Here is a 19,115-nt window from a genome sequence, read left to right on the forward strand (position 1 = left end):
TTCCCTTTCAGGTATTGGGCTTCGTTATGTGATATTCTGTTGTACTGGGGTCTATAAACCCTTCTATATCTGCATAGGTGTATTTTTTTTTTTTAATTTATTGTTGATCCTTATTTAAGTAGGAACACGGAGGAGTGAACTCCTAAGGTCCCTTCTTACTTGAATTATTCGGTAATTCTATGGCACCAGACCCTTGGCTGCCGACAGAACCTAATCCTCAGAAGGACAGATGCTTCTTTTAGGGTGAAAAAATAAAACCTCATACCTTAAACTGAATTAAGTTGAATATGTACATGAGGTCAGAGTCATAAAACAGTTGTGCAGTTTTTTAATTACCTTTATGATTGATGTCAGAATCTGTGGTGCGTCATTGGTCTTCAGGGGGCTGTATGCAGATAAGTGTACACCTGCTATGTTTCCCTGACTAATTATACTTTGGAAATTATTTTCTTAAAATGTAGTAGTAATGCTAAGTATCAGGTTCCCGTTTTAGCCTTCTAGTAGGCTTTTATCCCTGTGCTTAGGGGTTCTTACAGTTCTGTAAGCATAGTATGTTTTATTTGTATCAAAACTTTGACATATCAATATGTCTTAATGGTTTATGATGTTTTCTGTTCACTTTTGTTTGTTAAAGCTCTTAACACGTAACTTTCTGGAAAGTGGAAGTGAAAAGCCTAGGATAGGAGCTTTCTATTTTGAGGGAAACCAAAACACTTTCTGTATGTTCTTGGAAGGTACTTTAATACAAACACCCAAATGGCATATGAAGTAAATCAAAATAAGTTCAAGTATGCTTCCTAAATATTTGTGTTGGAAGAACTCTACACTTTTTACTTCATAGTGAACATTTCTTTTGTTACTTGGAAAAAACATGTTCTAAAAATACTGTGCTGTGAGAATGTTTAGACTTCTGTAAACAGGGAGCATTCAACCTAATATGGCTATATTGCAGGAGTAAATTGCAATACCAGGAAAACTAAACATCTTCACTTCCTTGGCTGTCATTATTTAGGAATAAATGGCTTTCTTCTTGAACATGAATAGGTAATAATTTTGACAAGAAATAATGCTTGTGTACTGTAGCTAACTAACTTTGATACCTTTGATAACTTTGATCATTGTATTCTGCTTCCAAAGGATAACTTTTCCTCAGTCTTTAACAGAACTTGAGGAGAACAATTTTAGATCATGATTTAGGTATAAAGGGAAATCGGCTCACTATCTCTGTTTATTTTCTTACCAAAAAACCCTACTAATTAGAGAAAATACTCAAAAAATACAAAGAATATAATGGATTGTCATATTTGAAAATGTTTTAGTTGTTTTACAGACCATGTGCTTTACATTTTTCAAAGGACTGTAAAATATTTTTGTAAATAGCTTTGCCTTCAGCATTTCTATTTGAATAATTCCTTTTATATTTCTTGATTTGTTTGTAAATATGATTTTTATTATTTTAATATTAAAACATTTAATGTTAAAATAGTACAATCATATAAACATTAAAATTGTATTCAAATCACCAACACAAAGAACTACATTAATAATTAGTATTAATTAATAATGCTTTTCAGAGTCTGGTAAATTCATACTATTATAAATTTATCATTTTTTTTCGTCCAGGAAGAAGAAAGACGCATGGCATCTGTTGCAGCAAGGAAAGAAGAAGAAAGGAAACGTGAAAGTCATAAACAAAGCTTGATTAAGGTATTTTCTATGGCTGTTCTAAGCCTAACTAAAATTAGATAAATCTACTGTAAACTAGTTTACATTAATATTCTATAACTTAATATTTTTGCTGTATTTCTTAGTTCTCCCAATGTATCTCTATCTTTTAAAACTTTTTTTTTACAGCTTACACAGTTCACTCTACATCTGAAATTCTTCAGTGAACTATTCAAGTTACCCTTTACCAAAAAAAAAACCAACAACAATAACAAAAAAACACAATTGCATGTGCATGTGCTAACATATGTAAAAGGATGGCAAACTTCATTTTTTCAAATCTAGAGATAAAGTAAAACCAAGAGACTTTGCAGTGATTTCAGATTCCTTGAACTTGGTCTTCCCCATCAGGTGAGTGCTAACATAAAGGGTTTTCTGAAGTAGCTTTTCCTTCATTCTTTCCTGTTGAAGTTATTCCTCTCTGTGGAAAAAGCTAAGCAGTTATCAGAGCAACAGCTAGACTCCAGCTGTCTTCTTTTTTCAGAGGAACACTTATGTACCGTACCTACAGGCCTGGTTAATGCTTTTATGTATGAGATGGAATATCTCCAACAGGGGAGACAGAGGCACGCTCCAGAATACTCTTACAGGCCAGTGACTAAATGACCAACACTTGCTAGTAGGAGACCAGCGTTCAAGGACATAAGAATATCAGCATTTTCTTTATTCTGTGAATGCGTTCCCAAATCATTTTTTTTCTTTTGATAGGAATGCCTTTTAAACTTCTTTGTCGTCCAATAATGGTTATACAAAAATCTCTTCTAATTTGGCAAACTGAAAAAAATAATCATGTATCCATGTTACTAAGTTGTCTAGGTAAAAGCATATTTCATCAAGGGAGTTAGACTAAAAGCAGTTGCAAGAGGCTGTATGAGGAAGTGTAGCAAATATACCTTTTAAATTTTCAGAATTATGTACAACCAGAATGTTAACAACAGATTAAATGCTGTTTGTTAAAAAGAGCCAAATGTATGAATGGAAAAAAGAATTCCATGTGTACTGCACAAGAATGTATGTTTGCATTCAAGAATTTTTTGATTCTTTTGATTTACAAAAGAAAAAACAAAAACTAAAAATTCAACAAAACAGTCTTAGAAACACTTTTTTTTTTTTTTAAACAGTGCTCTTTAATGTAAGATACAGATAAATTTAAAGTCTACTTGGGTTTGAAGTTTTGGTGCCAGGTCTCAGTAACCCAAAGAAATGGGAAATGAGTAAATAATATTTATACATGATGTTGCTTTAGGCTTTTGACAAGCTAACTGGACTGAAAGAAAGTTTGTGTGTGTTTGTAGTTCATGTTCTTAACCACTGATGTAATGTTTCCTTGTAGTAGGGGGATTGTTTGCCTTGGTGGCATAGATTACTCAGTGCATTTTGCCAATGGAAACTTCCTTTACGGGGAAAAAAGACAAAAAAAAATCACTTTTAACTTACAATGCCTTTACTCAGTTTTCAACTTTAAAATGAAGGTTTTGTTGCTTAATTGAGGTTTCTTCTTATCTTCAAATAGTTAAGTGGCCTAAATGTCAAATGACAGTATATTTTGCATGATTCAGTGAGGTCATTTATCTTTTTCTGTAGTAAATATGTTCTTATGTTCTTGTGTGTTTGTTTTTTGTTGTTGTTGTTTGTTTTCCTTGCTTTCTTTTTTCTTCCCTGTTTCACACATTTGAAATGAATGGAACAAATCTGCTAATAGATATAATATCCAGTGGCAAAAATCTCTAGGTATAGGATTTTAATCATAGTTATTTCTGAAGAAAATATTTAGAGAATCTTATTCTGGAATGTCAGTGGTTGTCACTTTCCTCCAAACTTTTGTAAACTGTCTACAGTGTAGACGACATCATGAGCATTCATTTTCTAGCAAGTAATTAGCTGTACAGTGGCTCACTTTATGAGGAGACCCTCACCCTCTTATACAGAATTTACCTAATGTGACTAAAAGAAAATTCGGACATTTCAACTTCCTCTTCAATGATATGGAACCTTTCCATCACTGACGTGTATTTTTGTGGGACACATGGTGTTATATAACCAGATAACATAATGACTCTTTAGGCAAACTGAGTTTGAAACAGCAGAATTTTTAACTCTTTAAAATAAAATACTTTTAGTAGAAGAAAAACGTTAAAGCAGTTTCCATGTATTTTGTGTCATTGTTACAAGCCATTATGGACGTGATTTTTATCATAATTGGAAGTCTAGTGGATTTATCTCTGCGCTATCAATCATTAAAACCGATCTTGATATTTATTCTTTAATGAATACAGTAGTTTACAGCATGAGGGATTTACATGTTCGTATTAAATATTTTACTGTGAAACATTTATATGCAGTTGCTCTTAATTTGCAAATCTCAGTATTAATTTTAAGGAAATACCTAGGCTGCGTAGTCACAGATTATAAAATGCTCACTTTTTTTTGTTAATGTTTCCCTTTTTTAAAGGAAGATGTTCATTTGTAAAGCTTTATACTTCCCACCTCTAACACAGACCAGCATTGTGAGGAATGTTCTTAGTGAACTCAAGTACAGTGATATCTGCAATTTGCCTAATGTGAAAGGAATTAAGTAAAAGCATAATGTTAACAGTCCCATGTTGCTTTTATAGATTAAATTTAGGAGCTTAGAGAGTATAGGTCAAACTTAATATATCAGAAAGTGTTAATTTCAAACCATAAAATCAGACTTACTCTTGTCCGCTGCCTTTCTCCATAGGCATATCAAATAAATATTCTTTTTCCTATTTGAAAAAGGAGGCTGTAATACAGCTGTGTGTTTTGCATTGATTTGCCCTGTTCTGTGGGAGGTGTAGTACAAGCAGCTCCAGATAGTCAAAGACAGACTTGTGTGGTTAACCAAATCAACTAGTTTAAACTTACTGTTAGACAGCTTACATCTTTATTAAGTTAATTGTTTCTGTTATTGCAAATTTTGTGAAAATGTTATTCCCTTGCAGTTACGCAGAATAGTGCTAGAGTGACATGTTGGTTTAAATGTGAACCAGTACTTCTTTCTTCAATTTAAAATATTAACCATGTTTTGATTAAGCAACATATTTGTGTTGGATCAAACAAGTGAGTTGATACTGCAGTGTCATAATTTACTATGACTTTTGTTTCAGGAAAAGAAACGGTTAACAATTTGTAATATTGCTCGCCAGTGGGAGATACAGCAGAATCGAACAGCTCTTGTGGCTTCTTTAAACCAAGATAAAGATAATGAACCCTGTCAGATCAATGGCAGTACTGCATATGTGTTTCCTGAAGAAAGCAGGTATTTTATTCAGAAATAATTCTTTCTGTTCATGTCTTAAGTTCCTGTTATCAGCTCTGAGATCTTGCTATTTCATGATCAAAAAGTAAAACATCTTTTGCAGTATGAATTTTGTGAAGTAATTACAAAATTAATATATCCAAAATCATGCTGAAAAGATTTTTAGTTTAGTAATAGTCAACAGGTATCACCATAAAAACTAATATATACTTAGTCAACTAGCTACTGTTACATTACTAAAGAAGTTGGCGCTAAATTTTTGTGATTTTGCTAAATAAGGGAGGTTTTCATGTTTACAAGAAATGTTTAATATGAATTCTTGAGCCTGCTTAAGGCCATTCATTTCCTTGACAGCTTAGACTTTTACCTTTATTGCCAACAATTGTAATTTCAGTGTATATGAAGAGGTTTTGTAAACTGAGTCTTGAATTTATGTTCTCGGTTTGAAAAGCAAGATCCCCTACTGGACTGCTTTCTTCAAATACCCTTGCTGTTTCAGCAAAAACAGTTCTTTGACATAGACTTAGTTTTATTTTTCAGTTGATGTTGCCTGAGATGATATCTGTATTGTTAGCTTAAAAAAAAAAAGTTACATTTTATTTTTACTTTTTAAAGTAAATTTAGAAAAGTTTCAAAGTAACATTGGTGTTTCTTTAAGTTTCTATTTAAGGAATTAAATCCTTATGGTGGAAGGATTATAGTCTAACTAGACCTCTGGAAAACTGTATGCACATATAATTCACACTTGAAATCAATAGGTATATCTGTTTGAGATAGAGATATATCTAATGATATCAATAGGTACGTATATCTAAATGAAATTTCAAATTCCTCATTGACACTGGTTAAACCAATTTATGATTGCTGTTAGATTTCTTTGAAAAGTATAATCTATTAAAAGTATAATCATTTGGTCTTTCACAAAGGTTAAATTAATCCATCTAAAACTTCAGTCTAGATGATAATTCAGTTACTTAAAACAAAACCCTTAAGTGCACCAACTATCTAATGTGTTTATCAATACAGTCAATGTTCTAATTGTATTATTTCTATGATACACTCATTGGTTTACTACTTTGCATCTAAAAGGTAGCTACCTGGCACTCCGCATAATTGAAAAACTAAACACAGAACTTAGTGGATGAAGTTTATCTTGCATTGGCTAAAACCGAACTAACACATTTTCAACCTGGTAAGCTCAGGCAAAAGCCTGAAAAATAGTCTGCAGAAATTTAATAGCAAGTACAGATTCCTACTGTGTCTGATCAACACGGGAAACATCAAGTGCAGTCAGGAAGTCTCTCTTTCACAAACAGAATCAATCTGAGGTTCAATCTACTATTGACTAGATCTGGCTTTTATCTACGCTCAAGTGCAACATCTTTCTGAAACTTTTTTTCTTGACATTTTTAAACTGCTATACTCCTCCTTGTTCTTCTTGTTTCTGAAGCTTTCCCCCCAGCCATATGCAGTCTCTGCTTTTTTGCCTTCTTCACAGTTTAATTACACAGTTAGTAATCATCCCCTCCGATCAAGACAATGTAACTACAGTAGCTGGAGCATTAATCTGTTAATGAACAGATTTTCATTGCTTGAGAAATCACACTTTAAAGTAAAATATTAAGGCTCTTTCCACGGAGTCATAGGACAGATCGTGCTGCAAAGCTGTCTTTGCTTATGCTGGATACAGTGACTTAAAGTTGGTATATTCCAAGTAGTTTCCTGACTGAATGTTATGACTTTTGTCAAATCTAAAATAATAAAACATAATGCATAACATCAGTTTCCAGGTTCTTGTGGAAGTGTTTGTAGTTTGATTTGTAGAATGCATTTTGGAAGTCAAAGTAGTTACTTTCGAAAATTAACCCCCCCCCCCAAATTTTTAACGACATAAACAATGTGTTTTATTTGCATATATACTCATAATACTCTTAGGCAATTTCATTCTGTGTTCTGAATTGGAGAGGTAGGTTTGGAATTTTTTCTTTTTCATGAAAGGGTAGAGAAATGAAAGTGTGATACGAATGTTTATCAATGACTTAGATTAGTTTAAAGAGATAAATGAAGACATGGCAATGTGTGTTAAAGTAAAGAGGGCTTAGACAACATTGCTGTCTTTTTGCCATGTAGCCCATGATGCTGTTTTACTCCTGATAGGTTAAAATTGACATGGACCTCCTAATATGCTATATAGTAGTAAAGAATTTTGGAACACTTTCAACATGAGCAACTAAGCAATAAAATGGCAGGTGAAAGTCAGCATGGATAAGTAATTATATATTCATGTGTGAATTAATGGGCTCCCGAATAACCATTTCCAGTCAAGGGTGAACTTCTGGAAGGTATCGTCAAGAAAACATCTGCTCAGTGATCATTAATAGTCAAAAAAGCAAAATACATTAAATATATTAGGAAGGTTGTAAAGAACAAAACAGTAACCATCACTACACAGCTTTCTAAACCAGTAGTTTGTGCTCATCTTGAATTCTTTGTGCATTTCAGGTCTGCTCAGCTGAATGTGTTCTGTGAAAGTAAGATGCAATGAGATGAGAGTTGAGAATACCTGGATCTATTGTTTAATTTAAAAATCAATCTTCTGAATTGGGAAGCTCAAGTTAATTTAAAATAAATGTGTAATAATCCTTATTAATTAAAGATTAAACAAGGATGACAAGATTATTTTCATCTCAAAGCAGACTAATGAATCCTGATAGTGTGACATAAGGGTTTTAACTAAGAAGTGATACTGTTGTTAAGAATGCAAGTAATTGTTCAGCGCTCTGAATAGCTTTATCCTTGGTTGGTTTTAATAACTGTCTGATCTTAACGGGCTGGATCCTACTGTGCTTACTCATGTTGTAACTTTTACAGTTTATATAGAGAACAGAATCTGAAGGTGGCTTTGCTTAGATAAGTGACATAGGTTGAAGTTGATTTTAGATAGCTAAAACAAGTTAACATTCTGAGGTAAAATCTTTGAACAGGTTATTAAAAATGAACGACATTTTTTGGGCTCTCCAACCCTAATACACAAAGTCTTTCCACTGAAGCAGTAGAGCTGCTGTAATATTACTTGAAGAAAAGAGGATTTTCTAGCCCTTAACATTTTTGAACCAGACTGGGTAGTGAAAATGAATGAATGCTGTGAATGGCAACCATATTTGACAGGTCAGATTTTAGTAAATGAAAAGACCATCGTTCAATAGAAATGGCTTTACTGCTGTGAAACAATCTAACTTATATTACTGCATTTTTATTTCCTCCACAGGTCTCTTGATACAATATTGAGCAGTGCTGTACAAGGCTTGTCTGTTCTTGATTCTCATTTGGTGGAAGTGGAAGGAGACACTCTTTACTTGTATGGTTCTGGAGCACTGGAGTGCCTGGATCGAAACTGGAGTGTTCAAACAGCTGGATCTGTCGTCACAATCTCCTTTATGTTCATGGAATTTGATGAAATTGTTCAAGTGTTAACAAAACTGAGGTTAAAATTTCCTAATTCTGTGGTAAGAATGGCTCAATGTCATCTGTGTGAACAGCTGTGGACTATTTATTTTGCAATGGAACCTTAGTTTGGCAGTCACCCTCAACTGTTTTTATGTAAATAGATACTTTTGTGAATTACATTGGTTTTATCCTATAATGTTTTGTTTAATTTGACACTTTTTAAATACAAGACAGATTCTCAAACAGAATGGTTGTTTTCTTTTCAGGCTAGTAATTATTTCCCATAGTTGACCTATCTGATTCTTTGAGAAAAACTGATGTAGAAACATGGTATTGTTTTTCTACAATATTACAGATTGATAGTATCAGGAGACTTTTGTTTGTATTGTAAGTTCAAAGAGCAAATAGCTGATAGGGTAGAAGAGAGAGGTAAAATTCAAAGGTAATAGCTGGTTAAATCAGTACAACTCTTGGAATTCTTCACTTCTTGATGAAGCAAAACAACATCATGAGAACTTTTTAGTTCATTTTTTTTCTTGGACTTGTAAATCTTTAGCTTTGAAGCAAATAATAAAGTAGTGATGGCATACATAAATTAGCTTGTCAGTCAGATGATATGCCTGCTTAGCTCCCTACTTCTTTTTAAGTATAATACTACGTAATGGTTTCATTGAGATAAATGAGTTTGTGGGGAACTTGTTTCGTTCAAAAACTTGTTAGGGATAGCAGAATCTCAGCTAGATTTCTTTATCTTCACCATCAATTTTTCCTCTTACCCCCAGTGTGCTGCTGTGTAGATGAATTTACCATGCTCATAGGGACACTGCTGTATGGCTCTGTTCAAAGAAACAGCAGACTTTAATGCCAGCTTGTGACAGTCAGAAACAGAATATTTAAAATACTGTACTGATTTTTGCATGAACGTTGTATTTGTTTGCAGAATTGAAGTAAATCTTGCTCAAGCAGTACCACTCTTTTTGTAACATGAAAACGATAGTGTTGTTACTAAAGGGTTTATAAATTGCTTGGGGGTTTGTAATGTTGACATTTTAAAATATATGTAATACACCGTTTAGTTGATACATCGATGTTTTTTCTCCCCAAAGACTGTAGATGAAGTGAGCTCAGTTGTGTAGTCAGACCTAAAGACTTTAAGTTTGAAAGTGATTTGTGTTGAACAGAGTAGGAATTGTTATGTTCACTCATTAGTGATTTCCTTACTTAATTTACTGTGCTTTGAACTTTTTTTTAAAGCACCTGAAGTTTAAGGAGACAAATCTTGTGACACTGAAGCAATTCAATGCATTAGGCCAGGTGCATCACATTGAACAGTTAACAGTTGATCCTCAGGGAAATCCAGTCGTCAGTTTTACTTTGTGGAAATATTATGTTCTGTTTAGACTGAACCATCTTAATCTACAGAAGATAAATGGAATTGAGGTAAGACATTGTTGCTTCTTTCTTACTACTGGTCTTACAAGATAAGTTAACGTTGTTTTTAAAAATGCAAGTGAATCACTAGTAGAATGAGCAGAATGATGACAGTGTCATTTCAATATTATGGAAAAAAAAGTGCATTCTATCACATAACTTATTGTACTATGCATTTGTTAAGTAACTGCACTGTTACAATTAGAAAAGCAGAGAAAATGCTTTGTTTTTTATTAAAATGTGGTATTGTTTCAGATGCTTTCAATAGCAAACAGTAGTTCAAACTTCCACCTGAGTGACAGATACACCTAAGGGGAAAACTTTTTATTATAATTTTAGAATATGCTTTTAAAAATTTAAAGAACTGTTAGGTTTTACTTTTGATTTTAAGAAGCAGTATTCTATTATGCTATATTCAAAAGGATTAGAATGCTAACATTGAATACAAGTGCAGAAATGTGCTTTTGACAGACTATCTAGTAGCTTACAGTGTATTACTTATATTTTTCCAGTGTTATGTGATATAGCTAAAATCAACTTTTCTTTTAGTATACTGAAGAAAAGTGTCTCAAAGAGAATTTTTTTCCTTTTTGCTTTGTACAAGACCATTAGTTTTTAAGAAGAAAGTTCTCTGAGACATGCTGTTTGAAGTTTTCCTAGTGATAGTAATCTTGGATTAATCAAAAAAAAAAAAAAAGCTGTCAAGGTTTGAAGTTACTAAACTTCACAAAATTCTCTACACCAAGTGCTATGGCACGCAATATAACAGATGCATTACAGTGATTGAGTTGGTGCCTGTTTTCCTAGCATACTGAACTTGGAAAGAGGCACGTGTAATAGGCTGACATTGATATGATATTACTGTTACAATCTTTTTGTGAGTAATGGAGCAAAGCATGTACTGCAGTAAGATAGAGAACATAAATTTCTATGAACTCAAGAGTGAATTTAGTATTAGTGTTTCTGTTGACCTTGACTTTGTGCTTCTCTTAACTTAAATAAAAATCACGTATTTCTCTGGCCAACATCTTTCTGTCTGTAATGCCCTTTGTTTCCCTCACTGCCTTCTGCACTCTGTTTTAGACCTTGCTACTGCTAATAGACTGTTTAGCAAGGTCTTCTACTCTTAGACAACTAAATAAGGTTTATTTCATTTGAAGTGACAATGAGCAAAACTAATCACTGTGAAAACAACATTGAATTCATGTGTCTGATTTCCTGAACTATGTTTTCTGTAGTGAATTTCTCCTTGCCTTTTGGTGTTGCAGTATATGTCAGGCCAAAGATTTGTTGTATTGTCTATAAACATTAAACAGGAATATGATAAGATTACATTAGTTTGAATCAATTTAATTTTATTCACATGCTTTTTTTGTTCTGTATTATGCAAATATTTGAAAGTTCTTAGTAAGTATTGTGATTATTGAAGCTTATTTAAAAATGGGTTGCTTGCCAAAAATATCTTAAGATGTACAGAAATTAAATTTGATCCAGAAGTGAAGAAGTCGTTGAATGAGTTTCATTGGACTGTGTTGTCCATGTCAGATTTAAGTGATCATAAAGATTCCTTGTGCAGTCAATGGAAATCCAGGGGTCTAGAAATTTTGCCAACAAACTTTTGGCAGTTCAAAGCAGTTCATAATTTGGCCCTAAGGACAGAAGAAACACAGACCATGGTCTCTAGAATGTACTAGCTAAGGCAAACAAAAAGCAGTAACAAAAATCAACCAAACAACAAAACCTTCAACATGCTTTATCCAAACAGAAATGTGTAAAATTCATCGTGAAAAACTTTCAGCCATTGAAAGTATGTTAAAGGGACATCTTTGTTGTAATTTTGATACAACAGTATGGATCACATTTAGAGAAGTACAATGGAGGAAGGTAAACTTTGTAGGCTTGAGAAACACCACCATTTATCTCTTTTATTTGCTTTTATTTTTATATATATAAATATATACACACTTCTTTTAAAATAAATCTTTTCTGTGATGCTGCCAAAATCAGAGACCATAAATTTAAGTATATTTAAAGTACTAGTAGAAGCAAATCTAAGTTTTGAAGATATGCCTGGAATATGTCTTCATGCGGTGTTTTGTATAACTTTTCAGTTAATTCTGAATGCACGTATGAAATATGAATGTGCCAATTTTCTAACTTCTCTCTTTCTCTCAATTTTATTTTTCCTCACAGGTTACTCAAAACGATACAGTAATGGCGGAAAGACTCTTTGGCATTCTGGCATATGTAGCATCTTCTGAGCTGCCACATTATCGCATGCTTTCGTTATTTGGAGAATCTAGGTAAAATTAGTTCTTAAGATATAGGAAGGAATACGGAGGCTTTGTTTTTTTTTGAATAATACAGTCACTGACTGAAATGGCAACAGGTATTTCTGAGAGAATGAAGTTTTCTTGTTTAGCTTGTTTTATTTCTCTGTTAAAATTTCTGAACATTGAGTTCCTTTTTTTTGCAGAAAATCTAGTTCTGTTCTGTTGCTTCAGCTTGAAGAACTATGTTTGTTAAACTATAGATTTCTTAAAACTGAAATGGGATTTCTCTCTGAATGAAACATTGTCACTTCAGTAATATGCTGTTATAGCAGATACAACTTCATTTTGTTCTAAGTACTATCCTGTTGAAATTTCAGAGAAACTGTACGGAAGCAAAATGAACTAAACTGGAATTTGTCTGGAATGTATTGTTTGAATTCTTTTCCACGCTGTCATGATAAATTCTTTCTAGGTAAAAAGATACAAATTCCACAAATAACTTAGGAAAGATAGGTGTCCTGAGTACTGCAGTAATATTAGCACTTCCTGATTCATGAAGACAGATGTTCTCAGAGGTTGTATGAAGTCTCCGAAGAAAGATGATAGGAACATGCGTACAAATTCACTGCATGTTTAATTCTCCAATTGGGCTGATATTGGTGAGGATTTATGTAGTTTCACAATGAATACACTTTTTTTTTTGCAGTTATTTCAAAGTGGATGACTATAACAGTTAACAGATTTATGGGTTGATGCTGTAAGAAAAAAGGTGCTTAAAAACTTTTTAGTTTTCTATAGATACTTAGTAAAATTTAAGCTGCAAGGATTCCTATTTAGGATGTGAAATATGATACATGTCAAAATGTCAGTTGTATGGAAGCAAATTAACTGAAGACTATTTAGTCATCTGTATATTTTGAGTAACTTGAGGATGCAATAAACTTGAAAGCTCATAAATGATATGATCAAAGGGAGAAGAGGGGAAAAAAAAAACTCGTCATCACTAGAGACATCTGCACTTAAAAAAAAAATAGTAAATCCAATGATTAAAACTGTAAATCTTTATTTTCTTTCCACAGAATGAAGCAATTCCATGATCTGCTGGAGGGAAAGGGAAAGAAATCTGGGGTTGGAATTGAGGAAAGTAGTGATAACAGGAGAGCTGGAGGAGAAAGCACAGCTCGAGCAATGTTGAATTATACAGCAAAGAATGTTCATATGGAAAAGCTTGAGGTAAGTATGTCATTATAAAATAATTTCTTCCTCTATTATGTATATATTTGACTACTACTCATGGAATTTGTGTATCAAATTTCAGTTGTGCTATTTAGAATGATGGTTTTAAAATAACACTGCTTGCCATATTTACATGTATGATCAAACATTTCATCTAACTAATCTCTTCTAGATAACTGGAAAATGGTCAGTTTGTGTCTTTTAAAGAAGTGGTTCCTGAGAGGTACCACAATCTGATAAAAATACATTGTCACCTGAAAGCATTACATTGGTAATGAAATGTGCATACCTTAGGGAAATATCAGAAGTGAACACATCTTTGTTTTACAAAGAATTGCACATTAGGATTTTTTTATGGAAGTTGGAAAGTATGTCCCAAAATGAATAGGTGAAAAATACCTTCAGACAAGACTTGAAATAGCACAGCATCTAGCAATAAAGAAGTTCCCTAGCTTTTAAATGAGTTACAGGGAAGGAAATATATAGAAAATGTACTCACTTTAATTAAGTTGCAAACTGGTTTGTTTCAGACAAGAGCATCAGTCACTCTTGTTTCAATTTATGTTCCTAATCTACATCTTCTGCTTGGTCAGAGGGAAATTGTTTCCAGGGAGAACATGCTTCTTTCAGCCACTATCTCCTTTCTGAGCAATCATGAGTTATAGTTGTGTGCATCCTGCTTCCCACATTTGTCCCATCGTTTGCTCTTTTATTATATTGAAATATATAAAACCTCTGGTGCCAGAAATTTAATCAAGTTCAGTGAACACTGAATTCAGTTATTGCATTGTGGTTTTATTATCTCGGATACATAACATTGAAAAGAGTGTCAGCATGTGTGTAAATTAGCAGTAAACTAACTTGATAAATACTGCCAGATAAGTAAACTTAGCAAACTTAAGTTAGCAGTAAACTGACATAGTAAATGTGGTTGAATGGTTTTTTTTGCTAAACATGACAGGTTAGGTTCATTGATAAATATTTTGTTTGTTTGTTTTGTTTCAGGTAAAAGAGCTGGAAAGCATTTTTTTTTTTTTTTGCTTTATCACTCATTTAAAAAAAAAAATCTGTTTTGATGGCCCAAAGCAGGAGCTAACATTTTACTAGTCCCATAAATCAAAGTAGTTAGATATTTAGCAGCAATATAACTGTTTTAAGCTTATTATGGCATTTTATAGAAACACTACAGAAACAGGGATTAATGCATTTTGACTAAAATGCAGAGCCAGTAGTTTCATGAAGTGTGTTTCATTTATTTTTTATTATGAAATTATTTTTAAAGCTTTGGGTTACTTCAGTACCTAATATATAGTACATGTTAGGAATAATGCACTTGCCAGAGTCCATCAGGGAAACTATGAAAGGGATGCTACATACTGGCTTACTTTTCTGTGTGACAATATGCTTGGTTCTTGTTAGGTCAGGTGGATAAATATATACTTTCCAACTGTTGTAGTGTAATCAAGAAAAGCTAGGAAGGGAAGGGAAGGAAGGAAGGAAGGTAAGTCTGGTGCTTCGAAACTTCTGTAAACTTTTCACTGCTGTCCCAGAAAGCAAAAACACATAAAATTGTAGTGCTGCTGAAAGGTACTTACACAACTACTTAAAAGTTGATTTTTGGATAAATTAATTAATCAACAATAGTATGAATATTATTAATACAATAAGATTGTTACATAAGCTTAAGACCCTGGGTTGTGCAGTATAAAACTATCAGAGAAAAGTGTTGCTCTTCCCGTGTTAATCACTGTTTTTTTTTTTGCTTGTTTGTTTTGTTTGTTTTAATTCATTAAACTTCTGTGGATGTTTTTTGAATTTGATCTTGTTTGACCTTTTCTTCCTTTCTCTTATACAACTTATAATGAATGGTTTCTCCCATACAGGAAATCAAGGAAAGAAAAACATTTTGCCAAACATATGTGGAGAACTTAGTGAAAGAAGCTGCGGACATCCATATGAAAAATGAGTCCTTGCAGAAGCTCTGGCCTCAAATGTTCATTGAGCTTGTCAGAGATGCAGTGATAGAAATACGCAATAAAAATTCCTACATGAAACTCTGCTTACAGAGGATTGCTGATCAAAAACAGTAGAGTCAAGGCCTGTTGTCTTGCAGGCTTTTGGTTTCAGTATTTATTGTATGATGTTTCACAAATTTAAAATGATAGAATATAAAATTACTGTCTGTATGGAATAATTTATTTTTTTTAGCCCCCAGAAGTGTTATCTTTAAATCTTAATTAACTCTGTCATCTTAGCTTTCTTGATAGTGTTCAATTAAAAGTTGACCTGCATAAAACTTTGACAGTGATTTCCTGGCTACAATGAAGAGACTGCATAGAAATAACTTGGTGATGGTGATTATGCCATATGTCACTAAGTTTGTGTTTGTTTTTTTTTCCTGCTACCCTTGCTTCTGTAGTGCTATACCATTGATGATAAGGAATAAATTTACAATCTGTTTGCCATATTTTTTTTATTGAACACTTCCTCATTGTCAACTTTTTGACTATTCCCTGCTGTTTAAAAAAAAAAAAACAAAAAAACAGAACACGAATAGTAGTAGATTTTTTTATGATCAAAAAGTAATAAATTATTGTTTTTATACCCCGAGCTTTATGAATATTTTATATGATTTAGTTTGTCAGGTGATAGAACACGTTTTCAGATCGATTCCATGACAGTTCTCAGTATATCAACATTTAACGAACCTATTTCTCAATTGTACAAATTGCCCAAACTTGATTTCAAGTTTTTTTCGTTACTTTTATTGTTGTTAGTTTGTGTGAATTGTTATACATAAAAAAGGAATTTAGGGTATACCTACTTAAGCTTTATTTTTATTCTTTTATAATTTGTTAATAGTACTTGTTTATTGACTATTAAATGCTTAATGGGGTGGGTGGGTTTGAATTAAGGTCAAATGAACTAAAATGTATGCATTCAATTTAGTAAGGAAACTGATGAATGTTATTTGTAATCACTGGCACCTGTTTTGTTTCTGTGGCTGCGTGAGAATTTCTGACTGTTATCAATAAAAACAAATTCTTCACTTTTGCCCTTCACAGATACTTTAAAGAAGTACTGTATGCAAAGAAAAGTCTTCTCCTTAATGGTGCATGAAGAGATGAGATTCAGCCTGCCCTCAAAATCAACAGTGAATGGATAGAAACAGATTCTGTAGTCCAGTGAAGTATAGTGCAAACACCTTACTAGCTTCTGCCCAGAAATTGAATTTAGGAACTATTGGCAAGTCCAGCTGATTCCCGTAGCTAGTGTTTATACGTGTGTAGAAAGTTGTTCCATTTAAATTGAAGTTTTGAATTCCATTGTATCTTAAGTAAAAGAATCAAGAACCTTCGTTATTCTTTTACTTGATTCAAATTTGTCTAAATTGACTGAAGCTCATTTATAGAAAATAAGTATTCATAAACCAAAGCAAACATGTTGTAAGGGTTTATATGACTCAAAATGAACATTATTTTTCCACTCCATGTGGATAAGACTTTCTGGCAAAGCAGAGGTGCAAATTCAGTTCCATAAGGTTCTATGTCCTGAAAGGAGCCTAGAGTCAATAGCAGGAGTCAGGTCACAGCTATCTCGGAATATGGTCTATTTGCATTTGGGTCAAGCTGCTGTATCTAATTTGTCAGAAGGAATCTATTTGCAGAGCATGTTACAGGTTAACAATGGCATGCATACTGTTAAACGTAACTTTCAAATACTCTTGGTTTGGCTTATGGTGAATGTAATCTTCAAAAGCATACTTGCAGATAGCTGTTTTTCAGTATTTACAGAATTGAATGGAGGTTAAATCACTTAAATTTAATGAAATGTTGAAAGTCCTAAAGAAACTGCTCCAGCAGCCGATAGAATTTAACAGAAACAATCACCCCTCCAGGCTTTTTGAGCAGTTTAATGGAATTTCTAATAAGATGAATGTATTTGATAGGATTGCTTTATTTTTTTTTCCATTGGAAAATAGCTCTGTCAAGTTTTATGCTGCATTTTATTAAGGGAGCATATTAAGTCCCCACAAAAAAATGGTGCATATGTGAGAGAGTTTGCAGTATAGTAATACAGTCAGTATACAGATGATCTTGCAATAGTTTTTTGGATCCATCAGTTCCTTTACATCATTTCTGTGCAAGGGGGCGGGTAGAGCAATTCCAGCTTCTACATGGGGACAAAAACCTCAGCAGCTGTGTGAAAGTGCAAAACTCTCCTGATGTAGCCAGAGCAGATGGGCCCCTTTTGAATCACATTCAGCAGCAATAAAACACTGGAAAAATGTTTTAAGAAGGGTGGATAGGTCTAGAAGAACAGGAAGTTATCCATGGGAAAATCCGGAGTAAAGCCAGACTTGATACTGAGGCTTTAGAAGTATAATCCTGATTGGAGGCTTTAAGGTAGGATCATGAAAACAACTGAGTGAAATAAGTAAGAGGGTATCAACTGTGAATTGTATGAACATCTCCTTAGAGCACTCGGTGTTCCCAGTAGAGAGTGAATGCTGCCAGTTGGGACTTTTTTCTCTACTAGCAGCTTTTTTTTGTGACAGGATTGTTTAAATCGATGGAGGGAGGGTAGGTTGGCAGCTATTATAAATGAAGAAAATAATATTGGGCTGCAAACTTTCTGTTACATAGAACCAGTAGGGACAAAAGTCTTCACGATTTTTCTAAATCTTTTAAGGAAAGAAGTGAATGAGGGACTAAAGTGGTATTAGACCCAAGAGTACATAGAATTCTAAACAGCAGGTGATTTTAAAACTGTTAGCATGCTATATATAGTTTGTGTACCAAATTTATTCATACAGATTTGTGCGATAACTGTAGTTGCTTATTAATGAATATCAGAATACCTACAAAGATGGTGTGATCAGCAGATTCCTACAGAATCTGAAACTTAAATACTACATATATAAACTTGCCATGGTAACAGGTATAAACTGAGGAGTTAAAATAGCCATTGACTTAGAAGCTGGTGACCTTTTAATAAAAATTTCCAGTATGAGAACAGCTGTTTTCCTGCTTCCAAAGCCTCTAAATGCTGCATAAATCCAAATGTGGATGTCCTCAATATTTCATGGATATCCCATTGAAAATGGACCCTTGTGATCCCCTCACATAGCCTGACTTTGTGTACAAGCCAGGAGGAATAATTGTAAAATCTATATATGTTAATTAGAAATCATCTTAATAGAAAAGATACAATTCTGACTTATAAATCTTTTTGAAAACTTTTCCATTAAGTTTTGGATTATTTATAAACTTTCCTTGTTTTCTGAGACAAATTTCCTCTGTTTCCAACCAAGGGCAGATAATGATGTATCTTTCTTTTTACTCAGTTTTGGTTTAGCTGTGTCATGCATGAAGGCCCCATTATGTCATTCTGAGTCATTTTTTATTCTGCAGCTGAAATTTGGCCTTTAGTAAGTAGAGTGATGAAGAGCTATATTTCATACACTTTTTTTGATATAGGATCTGAAAAAGTAACGCAGTTGCAGATAAGCCACCACAGTGGAACAAAGGCAGATGTCATTCACTTGGTGCAAACCAAAAGCTGATCCTGTCAGTTTTGTGGACGAAAAGTTGCTGAGAAGAGGTTTTATCAGATCCCAGTAAAGTAAGTAGAACTGCTTTACTGGCTAGGGCCAAATGTTAAACATGAGTCCTAAAAGAACTGAAAACTTACTGTTTTCTGGTCTGGGTAGAACTGTGATT

The 19,115-nt window shown here is 33.3% G+C and overlaps 1 protein-coding gene across 3 annotated transcripts in view; it reads left to right on the plus strand.

Moving 5' to 3' along the window:
• Positions 1–16,446, plus strand: part of LRRC49 (leucine rich repeat containing 49) — a 44,070-nt gene extending 27,624 nt beyond the window's left edge. For all 3 annotated transcript variants that reach the window (XM_083851159.1, XM_083851160.1, XM_083851161.1), the window contains exons 11-17: positions 1,624–1,707; positions 4,854–5,005; positions 8,274–8,511; positions 9,707–9,892; positions 12,077–12,186; positions 13,236–13,389; positions 15,276–16,446. In XM_083851159.1, the coding sequence (XP_083707285.1) occupies positions 1,624–1,707; positions 4,854–5,005; positions 8,274–8,511; positions 9,707–9,892; positions 12,077–12,186; positions 13,236–13,389; positions 15,276–15,482 (1,131 nt within the window). In that variant the 3' untranslated portion in view covers positions 15,483–16,446. The remainder of the gene's footprint in view (positions 1–1,623; positions 1,708–4,853; positions 5,006–8,273; positions 8,512–9,706; positions 9,893–12,076; positions 12,187–13,235; positions 13,390–15,275) is intronic.
• Positions 16,447–19,115: the final 2,669 nt, after the last annotated feature.

Source organism: Anser anser (genome assembly GCF_964211835.1).
Source record: "Anser anser genome assembly, chromosome: 10".
NCBI classification, from domain to species: Eukaryota; Metazoa; Chordata; class Aves; order Anseriformes; family Anatidae; genus Anser; species Anser anser.